The sequence below is a fragment of the Triturus cristatus genome, chromosome 4_1 (assembly GCF_964204655.1).
Source record: "Triturus cristatus chromosome 4_1, aTriCri1.1, whole genome shotgun sequence".
Lineage (NCBI taxonomy): Eukaryota > Metazoa > Chordata > Amphibia > Caudata > Salamandridae > Triturus > Triturus cristatus.
The window spans coordinates 590,008,748-590,028,783 of NC_140585.1; the positions used below are offsets into that span (position 1 = coordinate 590,008,748).

The window sequence follows — 20,036 nt, forward strand, 5'->3', positions numbered from 1 at the left end:
TACCTCACATCTCTTGATCTGCACCTTCACCGGATCTGGCACAGAACCATTCAGCCTCGTATCGCAGTACCTCACATCTCTTGATCTGCACCTTCACCGGATCTGACACAGAACCATTCAGGATGATGAAGGCCCTTGAATTGCAGGATTAAGGAGCTCCTGATCGGCAACTTAACCGGATCCAACACAGGTCGACACAAGAACCTCGCATCCCAGCACTGTGCAGTTTCCGATCAATGGCTTCACTGGATTTAACGCAGAGCCTAACATAACAGCACAGTGCAACTTCTGACTACCAGCCCAAAGGACCTGACACAGAGTGACACAGAGCCTTCTATCGCAACGCAGCCCCGCACCAAGGACAAAAGGAAAAACTTCCAGCATGACAACTCTGGTCTTGTACCCGGCCCCATCATGGCCAGCCTGACCTTGTGACTTTGTCTCGGTCTGGTGCGACCAGATAGCTGCATTTGGCGCTTCCTGTCTTTTGGAGCTATTTTTACTTTACACTTTAAAAACCCATAACTCTGGTGCTACTGATTTTGCATTTTTGTTGCTTTGGAGCCATTTTATTTATTAAAATATTCTCTATTGTTCTAAATTAGTTTGGGGACTTTTCATGAATTAGTTTAATATTACTGTTTGAGTGCTGCATAAATAGCTTTCACATTGCCTCTAGGTTAAGCCGCACTGCTTTTATGCCAAGATACCGGAGGTTTAAGCGCAGGTTTATTTTGTGACTTTTCTGGTTCTCCCTGACCAGGATCATGATTATTATTTTAAGTGGGTTCTCAACCACCTCAACAAATAATCCAATGTCTTACAAAGTGCTACAATAATGTAAAATACCATGCCTTATATGTGATGTGTCACTTGCTAGAGAACATCTAACATATTACCTGGATCATGATCTCAAGTTCAAGGAGTATTTCCAATTTGTGTTTGGCAGATACTTCTAAAAGGAAGAGTCTGTAGACAGATATCGCCACCTCACTGGCATTTTCTTATACGTGTGCTTTCAGCTCTCTAGTGGTCTGCCCATCAGCATCCATTGCTGCCCCCTGGAAGTCTTAATTGTACTTCTGTTACTTAAGCAGAAAGGATCTTGCTGTTGCTTACTTTCCAGGCCTCAAGCTTGTCTGCTTGCTTTTCTGGCACACAGCTGCCGCTTTGTAGATGCCACTCTCACTCAGGCCCCAACCTTGTAGCGCAGCATCACTCCCTCCCCACCCTCCCTCCACAGGATCTGTGCTCCTGCACACCTCATCACAATGCTGCAGAGTGAGGAACCAGTAAACTATCTTAAGTCCTGCAGCTGGCTTGTATACGAGCTTTACTGCTCACTGAATCTACACAGCCTATCACAGTAACTCCAGGCAGATGCCTCTGGGACTCTAATCATGAGTCAAGAGATGGCCTCATTCTTCACCTGCGAACACATTGTAGTGCTACTCTTTCCAGCCACGCTAACTTCATATCAGAGACAGCAGCACCATATCGCACAATCATGCCCATAGCTGATTGGGTAAGACGTGTATCGCAAAACCTTTCACATTTCGCCTGCCCTAACACAAGCTTTCTCCAAGGTAACCGGTTCCCTTTAGGTTACGGAATTGGTGCAACTTAGTTAAAGCGCTGACTTCTGGCTGAAGATTCTATGTTATTAAGCCGACACTGAAAGATGCAAAGGAACTTTCTCTTTATGGAGCCATCTTAGTTGTAGGTCTTTAACACATCCATTAATTTCTTTCTGGTCGCATCTAGGGCCGGACAGGGAACCAAAAGCATCCCTGGCATGAAATGTTGAAATCAGGCAGCTCCCCTTGCCCTGTCTCTTTCCTACACACTTACCTCTGCTTCTGCCTCTCTCAATCTTTCCTCTGTGGTGCCTGCTGCCATTAACTTTGGAGAGCTGGGCAGCTGGCGAAAGTGACTGAAGCACCAGCAGCGGCAATGGGTCTTCAAGAACCAGCACCCTCCCCCAGAAAAATGATAGGAGAATGGCCCTGGTTGCATGTCATGTATTTGAAAGACAATTAAACACAACTAAATTAATAAACTGTTTTAATTTTATTTTTACAACCATCAAAGACATTAGTAATGATAAAAAAAAAAAATATGTGTTAGTAGGCGTACACTTTTACTTTATTAACTTCTTTGTCTTCACATTCTCTTTTCTTATTATAGTAATAAAAAGTGTTGTCCTTCCGCTGAAGTTTTTTCACATATCCTGTGTCTGGCCAACGATCGACCTGCAGAAAATTAAGAAAGAGCATTTAATGTGGAATCATGCTGTAACTATCAGATGAAGTGGCGTCAATGTTTACCTCCTAGTTGAACTTTAGTGTACTAAATAGGTATAAAGGGGTATTTTCAAATTCACTATCCAAGGAATTGGGGTTGTGAGTATAAGAAGACTGCAAGTTTAGGTGGAGGGGTTTTGGTATCTTAAGTAGCTGAACAGCCATAAATTGTGGCAGGCAACAGGAAATCAGAATGAGATTTATAATGAGAGATTAAGTAAATTGAAACACACCTGTTTTTTTTATTTTATTGTACTTATAGAGCGCAACATTCATCCCAAGGGACATCACGGCGCTAAGAAAGCAAGAACCTGTTTGAAAGGTGTTTGGTTGCATGAGGCATCATCAATTTGGTTTTAGACAGCCAGCCCCTAGGCGTCAGCAATTGAGTCCTGAGAACAGCCACGTTTTACACATTAAAAATAACTGCCAGATGTTTAATATTCTCGAATCTAATCAGGGTGTATATTTGTATCATATAACTCTTAAAATGTCCAATGCGAATGTGATCACAAACTACATCTCATCATAAAGCAGGTTGACATGTTAATCTAGGTTGCTGATACTGCCCAGCAAAAGTACTGAATGATGCACTGCATCCCCACAGCAATAAGACCCTTAGTTTGTATCGGAATGTAACATTTAGATGCATTGCATGTGCCTCTAATCTCACGCCTACTACTTATGAATAACTTGCTTGCTTGCTATGCTCTGCCCCCGAGCTCTTTTTGTATTGGGTATCACCATGTTACAGTCTTCCTCCTCACAAAAGAGGGCCCTTCTGAAAACCTTAGACAGAGTGGTTATGAAGATGCCTTCATGTGTCTCCTTCCATGGTTTATGCCTTTTCCAACTGCACGAAAGCAACCGATAACATTGAATTGAAAAGATGTTATTAAGCAGTAGTTATACCAGGGCTGAAGAATATCTGTATAGGTAAGTAATTCCTTTCTCGTGGTTACCTTTTCTAACCCCAGACATTGCCAGCAGTAAGAGCAGAAACAGCGAGAGTGTGCAGAGGCGAGAAAATTAAGAGAAATTACACTGAAGGCCTGTCCCACCAAATATGAACCAAAAGAGCAGTGGGATTGATGTTTGACTATGTATAGTAGGTTTAAGACTTTTTTGTGTGTGCAGATTTATATACCGCGAACTCTACCCGAATGTATTTGAGCGCTTTACATGAGCACCGGTTACGTTACACAAGGACACATGATTTTTTTTTAATTTTTTTGGTGGGCACGGTGAGATTAAGTGATTTGCCCTTAATCACAGGACGTGGACGCGACCCCGAGGCTCGAACCTTGGTTTCCAACACCAAAGTCGGCAGTCTAGCCCTCAGACCACATCCTCTCCAGAAAATTGACGGAGAGAGGAAAGATTGACAGATCGCCTTACCCGCTTCCTAATCGCGCCTATTTTATGTCTACACGTTCTGTTGTTTTATTAGTTGAAATAGCCTGACCTCGCTTTTAACAGGTTTTTTTTATCGGGGAGGGGGAGGGGGGGAAATGGAATTTAATTTTAAACTGGTAAAAGGATTACTGCTTACCTATCACTGAATTAGAGTACAGCCTTGAATTTGAATTGTACCTTGCACTTCACACGAAGCCTGCGTTTCGCGGACATTGTTTTACTGCACTCTCAGGACTGTCCAGAGTCTTTCTCAGCCGACTAGGGTGTTGGTTCCAAGTCTTGGACCCCAAGACAACAAAGGATTTACCTGGAATTATGGAATTAAAAGCACTTGCTGCTGCGTTCCGTGCCTCCAGCAATTTTCAACAAGATGATGGATGGAGTGCTGAAACTTTTCAACCAAAACTGGAGTGGCATGGTGAGCAAAAAAACGATGGATTTAATACAGAGCTCTTGACTGGGGGTGAATGTTTTCATTTGTTCAGGATTCTGTCCATCATTTATTTGCACAGCATTTTTCGCCCTAAGTGGAAATGAATGGGTAAGCCCAGACGTGGGTCCCTTGCTCATTGTGCCACTGGATTCAAGCTAGCCTGACTGATATGGGGTGATACCCCGAAACAGGTCCCAGAATGCTTGTTTCCGGTCCAGAGAGGTCCTGGCTTGGCTGTTTGGTCTGGACTCTTCCAATAAGTAGCAGGGTCAAGACTGATTTGCATATGGCTGGGTACCAACTGGGGTGGCGTAGTGAGCAAAAGAACGTTGGATTTAACCCAGATCTCTTGACTGGGGGGAATGTCTGATCTATACAGCATTCCGTCCAGCATTTGTTGCTGCAGCAATTGTCCAGCAACAATAAAAATGTCAAGTTAACTCTGGTGATTAATGGAACTAGTGATTAATGGAGAGAGATAGAGTTTTGTCTAGTGGAAATTTTGACACATCATAAAGTAGTGCAGTGGGTTAATATGCCTGCTGCAAAAAAGGGTACCATGCAGATAACGGAAGTGCATATAATGTAATAGTTTGTTGGATCACTGCTTTTGTCAGATGGATCCTTTTGTTACTTGCAATTGATTAGTTAAAATTCTAATATAGAACAGTGAGCTATTACCAGTGCCACTGGAATAATGTAGCAAAGGAGGGCCAAATTATGTGGTACAGTTGAGTAAATTATGCAGCAAGAAAAGGCAAATTATGCAGCGTTATGCAGCACATTTTGTTATAGTATTACTTCATTATTTTATAATTTTTACTCTGTCAGGTAATTAGTTGCACCTCATTATGAATCAATTTAACACCTAAATGCACTAATAAGCACCGGAAAGGTGACCAGTCAACCTTTGCATTGGGCCTTCTTCTCTGCTACAACACGTGTAACTTTTGAACCGTTTGAGCTAGAAACACATTTTTTGGTTAAAATCTGAAGATTATGCAGCAGATGACGAATTATGTAGCAAGGTATAGTCATGTGAAAAACGCCATGGCCGCACAATCACATAATTCCAGTGGCCCTGGCTATTATCTGTCCACAAAGCGCTGCATGAGGAATGCATATGAGAGCGTGGATATGGAGCCTTGAGGGGCACAATTAAAGGGTGGTAGTGAGGGAATCCGTGGAGAAGGTCACTGGGGCACCAACAAACATCGTTGCACCAGGCACCACCATCACTAAAGCCAGCCTTGCCTTCTTGGTCTGTTGGTTTCTTGCATCATCTTTGTCATGTATGGACACTGGCTAGGGGGGGGCAAATGGATAGTACATGTAGAGATTTACTTTACATTATTTTCCACATGTACGTACCATGAAGATATATTTGTACATCGATGTGGAGTTATGAAAAGTAAATCTTTACTTATCTGTATATACTTGTATTTACTACCTGCCAGGAGCCCACCCAGGGAGACACACGAGAAGACCGGGCGCCCGGTGGGTCGCGGTCGTAGACAACATCTGTCCCGCTACCACACTTCTACATAGACAGTAACTGGCATCCCTGCATCCTCCTCCTCATCCGACTATCCTCCTCCCCATCCCCGCACCTGCGATTACTCCAACATCATTCCACGCGATGGTCCAGTGCTCAGACTCCAGACTACTGTAGCTCACATCCTGCGGCATAGTGCAACTCCCTCCCCCAGTTTCTATATCCCTAGTTGGCTGAAGGTTAACCCATGGCTGCAACCCCATAGCTTGATGATGCGCTTCGCAGGGACATAGACACACTACATGGCTCCTATGCGGCGCAGTGCTCGCCATGCGCAGTGGTAGGACATGCCCAGACGCAGACCCCGGACGTTTGTCCGCAGTTTACAAAGAGTAGTAACACGCAACCCCACGAGTCCACGGGCTCGGGGGCTCACCTGGGCTATGGCTGGGCGTTCCTGCCTTATGTAGTTCTACACCAATAGTAACCTCGAATGTGCCTCTGTATGTAATGTTTCTACAAATGCCAATAAAAAAGATTTTAAAAAAATAAATACTTGTATTTACTACCTTAATCTTCGTAAATATAGTCGAACACACACAAAGAAAGGAAAAAGTAATGATACAGCACGATTGACCATTAATCATTGACATCACAGAGTATGCCCGTCAGGGCAGTGCGCATACATGCATAGTAATCTTGAACTGCATTACATAAGCAGCATTATCAAGGAGAATATACAGATTTAGAAACCTCGTCAACCCAGTTGGTGCAACGATTTGCCTCATATCCTTTTATGTTTGTTTGGGCATCCCCTGTCTTTAAACAAGGGTTTTTCCTGGGCGGCACACCCATCCACCCCTCTGTGCCATTTAGTTACTCTCGGGGGTTCAGGTTGTGACAATGTCGCAGCGATGTCCCGTTTGGACACCATAGTGACCATCCCTAGGAATAGTTTATCTGCTTGGGACCCATCTAGGCCATCCAGGAGGTGTAGGGGGCTATGGGGCACCCCAGGGCATATGTGAGTTCTGATTCTATTCTATCCCAGTACGCTGCAATTCGGGAACAGGACCAGACCATGTGATAAAAGTCTGCCGGCTGTTGTCCACAGCGTGCACAATCTGGTGAGGTGCCCTATGGAGGCGCTCTAGGGTAAGGTAGGCGGTGTGCAGATAATATAGTTGGACTAGGCGGAGTCTGGCTGAAGTTGTAATGGTGATGAGGGCCATAAGTACATCCCGCTAATCTTCTTCCTTCTAGGGGCCCAGCCATCCCTCCCATCTGTGTCGGAGTGGGCCAAGTGTTGTAGGGCCGTTGTTAGTGAGGGTGCGGTATATCTGTGATACTCCTCCTTTCCCCAGGTTTCCCATCATGACTTGTGCTTCTGGCGGGCTAAACTCTGGGAGCGTGATGCCGGTTGATATGTGGGCACTGAGGGCGTGTCCCAGCTGCAGGTATTTGTAAAATTGCAAAGCGTGGAGGGTATAACGCCCTTGTAGGTCTTGGAATATCCTAATGTGATCAACCGTCCAAATATCACCCAATTGTGATATGCCAAGGTGGTCCCATCTTTTGAATCCTTCTAGTGCTGCCACCTCACCCAACCACATGCCCTGCCAGAGAGGTGGCCGTCAAATCAATTTGTTGTCCCAACGTGTATGTCGTAGGGCCGAGCACCAGGCTAATAGTACCACCGCAGTCACTGTCGACAGCACCCTAGGTATTGGACAACCATATAGGGTGGCTTGGTTGCTGGAGAATTCAAAAGTCTCTAAGTGCAGTTTTGTAGGCCAGGTCAGAACAACTCCTGTGAACCAATCGTCAAGGATGAGGAACCGAGGGGCCAAGTGGTATAGGTAAAGATCAGTCCTGCCCATACCTTCATGGAAAGGCGGGATCCGACATCGAGCAAGGGCTATGCGCGGCCTCGCCCCATCCTACAGAAATCTAGTAGCCATGCTATCCATCTCCTTGAACCTAGCTCCATGGGAAGTGGATGGGGGTATTTTGAATAAATTGATAAAAACCGAGAAAGGATCATCATATTTAATAGTGCTACCTTCCCAAGTGGATTAAATGGTAGGGTTTGCCAGTGCCGGACATCCTCTTTAGCTTTCTTGACAAATGGGGTGATGTTTAGTGCCCATTCTAGCTCGGGGAGCAAAGTGACCCATATGACCAGATATTTAAATGACTGTCGCTTAATGGGAATGGTTGATTGCTAATCAAAACATTCCCTGGAGAGCTGGTGCGGTGCCAGAGTCGATTTAGCCTGGTTAAGCCAAAGACCTGAGACGTTTTCAAAGGATCAAAGAGCCTGCAGGCATCTAGGACGAGAGGGCCGGGTCCGCCAGGAAGAGCAGGATGTTGTCTGCATATAAGGCAATTTTGTCAGTATGGTGGTTCCCCAGGTCCAGCCCTGGAACAGGTTGTCAGGCCGAATAAGACTCGCCAAGGGCTCCATCGCCAACGCAAATAGGAGTGGTGAAAGGGGGCAGCCCTGTCTTGTACCTCTTTGGATCGGAAATGCCTACGAGAGAGCTCCATTGATGAGTACTCTGTCCTAGGGTGGGGGTACGGAACCAGAAAGAAGCAACTGAAGTGTTGGCCCTGGCTCTTCATTGTTAGCACGTCTTCTAGGTAGAGCCAATCGACCGCGTCAAAGGCCTTTTCGAAGTCGACGAGGAGCACCAGATAGGGGGTAAGCAGATGGCGATTTGCAAGAGTCAAGTGGAGGCGCCGCAGTGTATGGAGTATATATTTTCCTGTAGGAGCCCGTCTGGGCCCGGTGTTTTACCGGGATGCTAGAGAGGAGATTGCATTGTTTATCTCGTCTGGGGTGAAGGGGAGGTCAAAATTGACCGCCTCGGATTGTGTTAGGCTGGGAAGATGAACCCTTTAATAATCAAGTAAGTCCAAGAGAAAGGCCTCAGGTTTGCGAGCGGAGTATAAGCAGGCATAGTAATCAGCAAATGTCTGCACGGTCACAGGCGACGTATGTTGGGTGGCCCCAATGGGGTCCCAGACTTCGGGAACTAATCAGTTTGTGAGGGGGTATGAAGCAAACCTGTGTAACAACTTCACATTCTTGTCACCCCAACCATACACTCAGGCAACAGAGGAACGCCATAGTAACTTGGTCGAGTCTAGTGAAATTTGTTTAATCTCTTTGCGCACAATCGTGAGTTGCCTGTCTTGTGTTTGTCTGGGGCCCTGGTCAGGTCAGTCTCTAGACGGGTTGCTTGTGCCTTTAGAAGAGCCAGACGGCTATTTTGAGATAGTCGTTGTGTCCGGAGCAGGCTTTTGGCCATTCCTCTGATAGTGGCTTTACTTGCCTCCCAAAGGGTGCTTGGGGAGGGAAGAGAGCCTAGGGTGGTGAGGAAGTATTGGCGCAGTTCCTTCCCAACACCTTTTGTAATCTATTTGCTTTGCAAGAACTTTGCGTTTGATCGCCTCATCGGTCGAAGCATGCCAGGGTATTCGCCTAGGTGTAGAAGCAGGGCTGAGTGGTCCGAGATTCCTCTGGAAAGAATAGCAATGTTGGCTACTCTATGGCACTCGGTGGCGGGCATGAGGATCATGTTGATTCGGGCCTGTGTGCGGTGTGCTGCCAAAGTGTGAGTGTAGTGGGGAGTTCGAGGGTTCCAGGTTCTCCATACGTCGCATAGGCCCAAAGTGGCCGCCCAGTCAGTCAGTCTTTTTGCGTGTTCTATCCTAGGAGGGGAGGGTGTGCCAGTAGTGTCAAGTGTCGGTTGCATGACTGCATTAAAGTCGCTCCCTGTATTGTCTGTCCTAAGGGCAGGGCGGAGATGACGTTGGTGAGATGTCTCAGTGATAGTGTGAGTGTGGCTGGTGGGATGTATATAGATATTAGGTTGAGGGTGTTCCTTTCCAGAGTTTGTTGCAGTAGGATAGCGACTCCCCTTGAGCCTCTTTCGAAGCCCGCGTGCCAAACCCTGTCAAACCCATATCTTGTGAGAAAGGGTCATCGAGTCCCTAGGAGATGGGGCTCCTGGAGCAGGAGAATGTCGGGAGCATGTCTTTGGGCGTACTTCAACATTGCTGTGCGCTTAATACGATCAAGCAACCCATTGACATTTCATGATAAGACACGGAGAGAGTTATTCCCTTGAAGTGCATGCGTCATGCAAGGAATATAGAGCAAGGGGAGCCGTAAGTATAGTCTTGGTGCAAAGGGTGCATGTGGAACTAGGCAATCTGTGCGCCAGTGCAGATGTAATGAGCAGCAGTGGGCCATTTGTAATAAATATGCTTTCTCCTCCTTACTGAAAGCAGCACGGTAACTTTGGTTGCTGCACCCTATCCAACCACAATCCTAGTCAGAACATGCAGGACATAATAAGGTCAGACTTATTACGGACTGTAGTAGACTCTCCCTTCAATTTAAGAAATACCTACAAAAACACTGGCACTTACTAACCATGGACGGCTCCTTAAAACCCATATTTCTGAGAGACCTACCATCATGTTTCGGAGGGGGAGGACACTCAGAAATTCCTCAGTCCGAGCTACCCAAACAAAAGCTAAAAGAGAACTGGCTTACAATACACATGCCTGGATTTTACAAATGTGGACATTGCAGAATGTGCAGACATGCAATGCAGAAAAACAAGCAGTTTACGGTTAAAGATGTGGAGAATTTTGACATCACACATAACATTACATGTAACACCAAATATGTTGTATACCTCATTTTCTGTAAATGTAAAGAAAGGGTGGGGGAACATATGAGAGCAGTCAAGTCCAATGATGCATGATGCCCTGTTGCCACCCATGCAATGGAATGTCCGGCACGAGAGGCATACAGGAGCTTCAAATTTTGTGGCATTGATCACGTGACTATGGATCCCCAAGGGGGGAAAAGGGAACTCTATTTACGGCGCAGAGAGGCATTGTGGACATTACGATTAAGGTCCGTACTAACCGGGCTGAATATCGACCATGAACTGCAATACCTCCTAGGTTTTTATAGTTTACATCAGAATGATGGACAACGTGAAGTTTGGAATGCAATATTTTAATTTCTATGTAGTTCATAAAACATGTGTTGCTATAACCACCTGTGTGAATGCTTTGTTTGTTAATTTAGTCCATTTGGAGAGCATTGTATAATTTCTGATTTTTCTCTTCCAGGGGATCCTCATCAATAGTCATAAGCACTGAATATTCCCGCCCATGTGCGGGGACCCCGGAAATAATAAAAATATATATGTAAAAAACATACATATATACAGCTCTGTATATGTATAAACATATATCATTTTTTCCAAGCAAATGCAGCCCCTAAAAAAGAAGGCTAGGCAATGTATAAATACATATCCAATAAAACATATAGGTATAATAAAACACCTAAATCTCTTTTTTTTTTTTTTTAATGAGGTAAACACTCATGAGAAAGCAAAATAAAAAGAGAAAAACTGTGGGAAACACAGATCCACAACACATTGCTAGCCTGCAGGCTGCATTGCAATACAATACCATAGAGACTAAAAAGCCCTGTATAGGTAAAAACTGGCACCGTGCCTTTAAGGCAGCCCTGGCTTCCATATCCCATCATGCCTCAGGGGTGACAGTTAGGTCAGTTGTTCTTTCCGGCTCCTTCAGTCAGGACCCTGGAATTCAGCTCTCTTCTTTTTTGACTCTTTAGTCAAGAATTATTACAACTTAAAGATTTTTTGGACTTCTTCTTATAACATCTGAGAGGAAGTTAGTATCCTGTGTTTTTCTGACTGATTTTTTTGCTATTTTGTCAGAAAAATGCCTTCTTTATTTATTCCATGTCCATCTTGTGGAAAAAAGAAGGCTGCTTCAGACACACATGAGGTGTGTATTATCTGTCTGCCGGATTCTCACTCTCCAGCAACATGCCATCTTTGTAAAGACCTTTCCAAAAGGACTTTAAAGGAGAGGGAGAGGATTAGACTGTACGGCTTAGCAGAACGGTCGAAGTCGAAGCAGTTGGTCCCTGTTTGCTCCCCATCGACGTCGGGGTCGGCGTCGAAGACTCCAGCGGCGGGATCGTCGCTGAGAGGTGAGGAGTCAAGGGGAAGTCATGCTGCAAAGAGAAAATCATCGTCGACTTTAGATTCAGCGTCGAAGCGGATGCGTTCGACGTCGACGGCGTCTAAAAGATCGGCGTCGAGGACTCGGCGCCACAGTTCAACGTCGAAAAAGCATCTGTCGACGTCAAGAGAGGATCGATCGACGTCTGCACAGAGATATCGTTCGTCGTCGAAGGAAAGACATCGTACGACGTCGAGGTCTGCGAGACATCAGTCGACGTCGCAAGAAGTACGTAGGCGATCTACACAGTCAACGTCGAGACCAAGATCGCCGTCAAAATCAAGATCGCCGTCGAGGAAACATCGTTCGTCGGCGAAGAGGCTTTCGACGTCGTCGGAGCTTTCGACGTCGAGACAGAAATCTCCGCAAAGAACGACGTCGAGGCAGACGCCTCCGTCGGAGTCGACGTCGAGGCAGGCGCCTCCGTCAAGGCCGACGTCGAGGCAGGGGCCTCCGTCAGAGTCGACGTCGAGGCAGTTGCCTCCGTCAAGACCGACGTCGAGGCAGGGGCCTCCGTCGGAGTCGACGTCGAGGCAGATGCCTCCGTTGGAGTCGACGTCGAGGCAGGTGCCTCCGTCCTCACAGGTCTCCAAAGCTTTGGAGAGGTACATAAGGCCTCCGTCGAAGATAATCTCGACATCGAGACAAGAAGCTCTGAGCTTCGAGGATTCGAGTCCAAGATCTCCGGTGATAGGCCTATCACCGTCAAGGCAGCCCTCTGCTGAGGGTACGCAGGAGGTGTCACATGTTCGCCTTACGATTCGACCAGTCTCAAGGCGCAAATCCCCTCATAGACTGATATATACAGCTCCTGAGTCACCGCGTCCTATCTCTATCTCGCCTTCAGGATCAGAGGGCTCAAGTTCAAGATCCGAATCACCAGAGCTTGTGCATCAATCTCCAGTACCTGCAAGAGAGGAAAGTTCGCAGGAAGAGGACAATGCGGTACCTCAGAGTCCCGTAAGGGAGATGCCTCAGGACTCTGCTATGCCTGACGCAGTAAGGGCATCACTAACAAGATTAAGGGGCATTGAATTCCCAGCGAGACCGATCAGACCAAGTTCTCGGGGAAGAGAATCTCAAGGTCACTCTAGAACACCAAGAAGGCGATCCAGGTCTTCCTCCCGCAGAAGAAAGTCGACCAGATCAGAGAGAAGGCGCCGTAGGACCCCTTCTACCTCCCCTTCTTCTAGATCATCCAGAAGGGATTATTCACCGACACTCTCGGAGACGCCACCCTCTCGGGTATCTCCGGTGGATGATATTTCTACGTTTCAGGAAGTGTTGTGTAGAGGAGCTGCAAAATTAAATATCCCTATGCCGGTTCAGGAGACCACTTCATCCATAATCTTTGAAACTCTTCATGAACGCACAGTGTCACGCCCGTTATTGCCGTTAGTCCCTGGTTTGTTGCAACCAGTAATGGATATTTTTCTCACGCCAGCAACCACCAAAACGGCGCCGGCGAGGATTCTAAAAAAGTACTGTCCAGCTCCGGAGGATCCTCTATTTCTAAAATCGGATCCTCCACCGGACTCTGTCATCACCGCCGCTGCCAGGAAGACACATGCAGTAGCTGGGTCTTCAACTGTGCCACCAGATAAAGACAGTAAGACGCAAGACTCCTGGGGAGGAAAGTTTGCGGCTCAGCATCCTCGAGCTTAAAGGTGGCCAGTGCCTCAGCGCTTCTGGGGCGCTATGATAGATCATTATGGGACTCTCTTCAGAGGTTCATTGACAAAGTTCCATCAGAGGACAGACGGGACTTTGAAGAAATTTTGCATGAGGGAAGACTGGTTTCTAACCAGGTCATAAGTGCAGCGGCGGACGGGGCAACACTGGCAGCGCATGAATATGCACACGGGATCACAGCCAGAAGATCATCTTGGCTTAGATTGACGGCCTTGAAACCGGAAGCGCAGGCAAGAATTCTAAATCTGCCTTTCTCCGGTAGTTCTCTTTTTGGGTCCCATGCAGATGAAGAAATGGCCCGTATAAAGGCAGAGCTGGAGACCATGAAAGCCGTCGGGCTTGAAAAGAGAAAAGAGTTTCGACGCCGCAAGGGAAATGACAGGCGCAATTACCAACAGAGGGTTCAAACCCCTCATTGGCAAAAGAACCAGGACCAGCAAGGTCAAAAGAAACAGCAATACCAGTCCCGCAAACCATCCAGGGGACGGGGTAACAACAGGCAGTCTAATGCTGGAAACAAAGCTCCGGGGAAGCAATGAGAAGCCGCTTCCTCCGATGCTGTCCACCGCTCCGGTGGGAGGAAGTGTTGCACATCATCTTCCAGAGTGGCAATCCATCACAAAGGACAAGTGGGTCCTGAATATACTGCGTCATGGGTACTCACTTCGTTTCAGAAGTCACCCCCCATCAATTCCTCCTGTCAATTCATCCCAGCATCTGAAGCAGCTCAGAGAAGAGGTAGCGACGCTTCTACTCAAATCTGCAATAGAAAAGGTGCCCAAAAACCAAAGAGGAAAGGGAGTTTACTCCAGATACTTTCTCATTCAAAAGAGGAGTGTGAAGGCAGAGTTCAGACCCATTTTAGACCTACGGATACTGAACAAACACATAAGAAAGGAAAAATTTCGCATGCTGGCGCTCCACCAAATATATCCTCTTCTCCGGATGGGCGATTGGATGTGTTCGCTGGACCTTCAGGACGCATATTTCCATATTCCCATCCTGCGGGATCATCGAAAATTTCTCAGGTTTGTGGTAGGCAACTCTCACTATCAGTTCAAAGTCCTCCCATTTGGCCTGAAGTCAGCTCCTCGAGTATTCACAAAATGCGTGGCAGTAGTAGCGGCTGCTCTGAGGCGCGCAGGAGTCTTCGTCTATCCCTACCTAGACGACTGGCTAATAAAGGGCTCATCGCCTCAGAATGTGCGGTCACAGCTGTCGCTATGCCTGAACTTGTGTCGCAAGTTGGGTCTCAGAGTGAATGCCAAAAAGTCCAATTTTTCACCAACGCAGAGGATCCACTACCTGGGTGCAACTATAGACGCCGGAGTAGGAAAAGTGTTTCCTTCGGAGGAAAGACAGTCATCCATTATTCTAAAAGGCAGGCAGATTATAACCAACAATCTGTCGTCGGCAAGGCAAATCTCATCTCTGCTAGGGGCCATGGCATCCTGCATTTTCCTAGTACCCAATGCCAGGCTAAGGATGCGTCCTCTCCAGCAAGATCTCGAGGACAAATGGGATCAAAGGAACTCCCTGTGGGTAGAAAAAGTTTGCCTCTCCTCTGCAGCCAAGCAGTCAGTCAAGTGGTGGTTGAAGCCAATGAATCTACAAGTGGGGATCCCCTTCCATTAAGAGCCCCCAACTCAGACCTTAATCACCGACGCATCCCTTCAGGGATGGGGTGCGCATTTTGGGTCTCTGCAAACTCAGGGACAGTGGTCCAGCAGCGAGCAGTTGTACCACATCAACATGCTGGAGCTCAGGGCAGTCCACCTAGCCCTCAAAGCGTTCCTGCCTGCGATCACAACGAGTACCATTCTAGTGCAGACGGACAATACCACCACAATGTACTACCTGAACAAGCAGGGGGGTACTCGATCCAGGACGCTCTCGCTGGAAGCTCAGTCCCTGTGGCACTGGATCCTAGCAAGGAACATCTCATTGAAAGCGGTGCACCTACCAGGAGAACTCAATGTGCAAGCGGACTTACTCAGTCGGCATTTTCAAGAACCAGAGGACTGGGTAATAAACGACGAGGTGTTAGAAGACATCTTCGGGGAATGGGGGCGTCCGCAAGTGGACCTCTTCGCGGACGAGCAAAACACAAAATGCCGAGGCTTCGCCTCAAGATACCATCGACCAGGATCCCTAGGGAATGCCCTTTTGATCAATTGGTCAATGACATTTGTGTAGGCTTTTCCGCCTCTCCCACTAATCCTCAAGGTGGTGACCAAGTTGCAGAATTCATTAGCCAAGATGATACTCATAGCACCGGACTGGCCGAGGCAGTGGTGGTACACGGATCTCCTACACATGTCGATCCGCCCCCACAAGCGGCTGCCGTGCAGGCCGGACTTGTTGTCCAAGATGCGGGGGAAGATTTACCATCCCAGCCTTCCCTCGCTGAGCTTAACAGCATGGCTCCTGAAGTCCTCCAGTATGGCCATCTGAACCTCCCTCAAGAGTGTATGTCCATACTGAAGGAAGCCAGGAGGCCTTCGACAAGACACTCCTACTTCTGTAAGTGGAAAAGGTTTTATATATGGTGTGCTCAGCGTCATTATGATCCAACTAAATGCCAGGAGGATGTAATTTTGCCCTATCTTCTACATTTAGCGAGGGCAGGGTTGAAATTTTCATCCATAAAGGTTCACCTAGCAGCCATAACAGCATACAGGCGTTCGCCTTCACAGCAGTCATTTTTTAAGGTGCAGGTGGTGAAGGATTTCTTGCAAGGTCTCAAGAAAGTCTATCCCCCTGTTAGACCTCCCTCTCCTTCCTGGGAGCTAAACTTGGTTCTGTCAAGGCTCATGGGTTCTCCCTTTGAGCCTATTCATAAGGCTACCCTACAGCACCTCACATGGAAGACAGCCTTTTTAATAGCCATCACTTCAGCACGGAGGGTCAGTGAGATACAGGCCCTCTGTTCTAAAGAACCCTACACTACGTTTCATCTCAATAGGGTAGTGATGAGAACTCATCCCTCGTTCCTTCCTAAGGTGGTATCGGAGTTTCATGTAAACCAAACCATCTCCTTACCAACCTTTTTTCCCAACCCCTCCTCTCCGGCAGAGAGGACGTTGCATTCTCTAGATGTTAAAAGGGTCCTAAAATTCTATCTAGATAGGACTAAGAATGTCAGGAAATCTGATCAACTGTTTGTGAACTATGGGGTTGTCCGTATGGGCTTTGCTGCATCTAAACGTTCCATTGTTAGGTGGATTGTTTCATGTATTACATTGGCCTACCAACTGGCTCAGAAACCATTGGGGGCGCGCCCTAAAGCTCATTCGACAAGAGGAAAAGCGGCTACCGCTGCTTTTCTCAATAATGTCCCACTCTCCGAGATCTGCAAGGCAGCCACTTGGAGATCTGTCCACACCTTTACCAGACACTATTGTCTGGACTCGGACACCAGAGCAGACACTCAAGTAGGACAAGCCTCCTTGAGGAATCTGTTCCATACATAATCATTTTCATGATTCTCTTTCTCCATGTGTGGTACAATCTTTTTTTCATTTGCCTGCAGGTGGAAGGTGAGCTTGCTACTCTATTCAGTGCTTATAACTATTGATGAGGATCCCCTGGAAGAGAAGGGTAAGTTACTTACCTGTAATCCTAGTTCTCTTCCAGGGGTATCCTCATCAAAGTCATAAGCAACTCACCCACCTCCCCAGGCAAATGAGAAGAAGTGTATGATTCATTATGGAAAGGATATATCTTTGTGTTTAGGACTACGGTCCCGCAAAGAACAACTGACCTAACTGTCACCCCTGAGGCATGATGGGATATGGAAGCCAGGGCTGCCTTAAAGGCACGGTGCCAGTTTTTACCTATACAGGGCTTTTTAGTCTCTATGGTATTGTATTGCAATGCAGCCTGCAGGCTAGCAATGTGTTGTGGATCTGTGTTTCCCACAGTTTTTCTCTTTTTATTTTGCTTTCTCATGAGTGTTTACCTCATTAAAAAAAAAAAAAAAAAAGAGATTTAGGTGTTTTATTATACCTATATGTTTTATTGGACATTGCCTAGCCTTCTTTTTTAGGGGCTGCATTTGCTTGGAAAAAATGATATATGTTTATACATATACAGAGCTGTATATATGTATGTTTTTTACATATATATTTTTATTATTTCCGGGGTCCCCGCACATGGGCGGGAATATTCAGTGCTTATGACTTTGATGAGGATACCCCTGGAAGAGAACTAGGATTACAGGTAAGTAACTTACCCATTCTGAATTAGCCTGCATTTATGATGTGCGTGGATTTTTTTCCCCGATATATGTCGAACCAGTCCTGGTACTCGGAGCTTGAGCAGCTCATTAGAAACCCGCGGTTTGCATATGGACATATGAGGTTCGAGACTCTATTCACTCAATTTTCGTTTTTTTCAAGTTGGTTACCATTTTATACTTTATATAATATATTATTATTCTGGTTATTCTAACTTTATTTTATATATATATATATATAATATATATATATATATATATATATATATATATATATATATATATATTTTACGTTGATCCCTCTATTTGTGGCTGTGATTTTGTGCGATACGCGGTTTCGACGTCTTGTATTTGATGCGCAAAAGGACCATGATTCTACTACAAAGATGATAGTCTCGGTTTGCGCTGTAGTTCAAATCAGGATTGCTTTTCACACTGCACCTGATATAAGTTTGACTTTTTGCTAACGTCACGTCTGGTTGGCTACTTAATGCCCATACAAACGGAATGGCGGGTCTTTTGGAAACAGACGTGGAAGGAGTAGGTTTGTCGCCCGTATACAAGTGAGTGTCCTGCTGGGCTTGCAGGTGCTACGTTCTATCCACTTTATAGACCGATGCTTTAACATTCTTTACGTATGTGTTTTAAATTTTTGTTCGGCGGTATAGCGCGACACTTAATGCCCTTGGGTTTGCGATGCTACCCTTCGTGAACCTCTACTGTTAGCTACGATTTTTCTAGTTGTGATTGCTGGCATGGTCAGCACTGTATGCACATTCAAGGCATGCTGGGCTTGTTGGCCTTTTTTATTTCCACATTGGGTGTGTGTATCATTTGTGTTACACTGCCTTGAGTGGAGCTTGCACCTTGCTCGCACGGGTGTGTTTGCTCTTACTTTCTATTGCACCAATGAGTTTGCACTATGGCATGTCTTGTTAGTTTTGGACGGGACACGCTATATGAATTTATGTGCCTGGATCGTTCTTTTGGATCCAAGCATGGCCGTATTGGTTTCATTTATTTGTCCTCTGTCAATTTGTCTACACTTGTGTATGTTTGTCGGGTTCTTTCTGGTGTTTAACCCTTGCTAATCTTTTCTTATTCTTGTTTGTTTTTATTTTTGAATTCGTTGTACGGCTATAAAAGTGTGGTACACGTTTTCCAACTATCGGATGGTAGAATCATAACATTTCTGTTTTTCGTCGTTTAAATTTTGTATATTTGTGCTAGGAACCTGCACAAAGTTTCATCTACCAACCTGGGCGAATATCGTGTAATATCCTTGCTAGCTGGATCACTTTTTGGTGGGTATTAAGCGCGAGCAGACAGGACTTCCCCATTTCACCTAATAGGTTTTATTCAGTCAACCTAGGTGTGGTTTTTTGCGTCATACTATGGAACTACATGTACTTCCTTTGTTTGCTGGTGCTCACGCTCATTCTGAATATTTGAGCGTAGTGGGTCAATTAGAGCACGAGACCGGTAAAGGCATCGCCTTATAGTATAGTTCCTACCCATCTATAATGTCAGCAGTACTTACCCATTATCATTATTATGTTTTCGTGTTTCATTTTGCCACATTGTCGAGTTCTGTTTTTTTGTGATCGTTATGCTCCTACATTATTTGGTTTATTTTCTTAATTTTCTTTTGTTGCCCTATCACCTCCTTTGTCTTTTATCCTCTTCCTTCATACTCCTTCGTGTTGTTGTTCTTTCTCCCTAGGACCAATGGCTTTTGCCTTTTGTTCAGGCCTTTTCCCTTGCCATTTTTTGATTTAAGAGGGTGTAGCATTAATGTGTCTGTAAATGAAAAGTCTCAATACATTGTATATAAGATATCTTTTATATGTCTGGAGAAACTATTTGTCTTGTTTTGATTTGGCACAAATATCGTTTAATCAGATGTGTATATTTTCCTTGTTTGTTTATATGTTGTAAATATGTGTTATCGTAAGATATTGTGTTTTTGTAATTAGTTGCTTATGCACAAAGTTTGTGATAGTGTTGCTTTTGTTACATATGCAGCCCTGAAGAAGCCCGCAAGGGTGAAACGCTTTAGCTGTGTTGCACATAATCACGAATAAAGGATCTATCACATCAAGTCAAAACTTGTTCCTGTTATCATCACTCTTCTGTGTGTTGTGGACTAAATCCAAGGATTGTTGTGTAATTGTCTCAGTACATGTGCCGCTCTTATTTTTGTCTAAATACCTCCTAGGTGACTGATATGTTAATGTTTTATGTATGTGACCTTCTTTGCCACAATAACCTACAATCAGCCTCATGCATCAACCCAAAATCCAGTCGGTAAAATACCGATTCGCTAATAGCTCCCGGTATTAAGTAAAAAATACCCAATCCCAATGCATCAAC

The 20,036-nt window shown here is 45.7% G+C and overlaps 1 protein-coding gene across 1 annotated transcript in view; it reads right to left on the bottom strand.

Moving 5' to 3' along the window:
- Positions 1-2,059: 2,059 nt before the first annotated feature.
- Positions 2,060-20,036, bottom strand: part of MEIG1 (meiosis/spermiogenesis associated 1) — a 203,140-nt gene continuing 185,163 nt past the window's right edge. Inside the window, exon 3 of the mRNA XM_085650588.1 lies at positions 2,060-2,252. Within this exon, the coding sequence (XP_085506714.1) occupies positions 2,124-2,252 (129 nt within the window). The 3' untranslated portion in view covers positions 2,060-2,123. The remainder of the gene's footprint in view (positions 2,253-20,036) is intronic.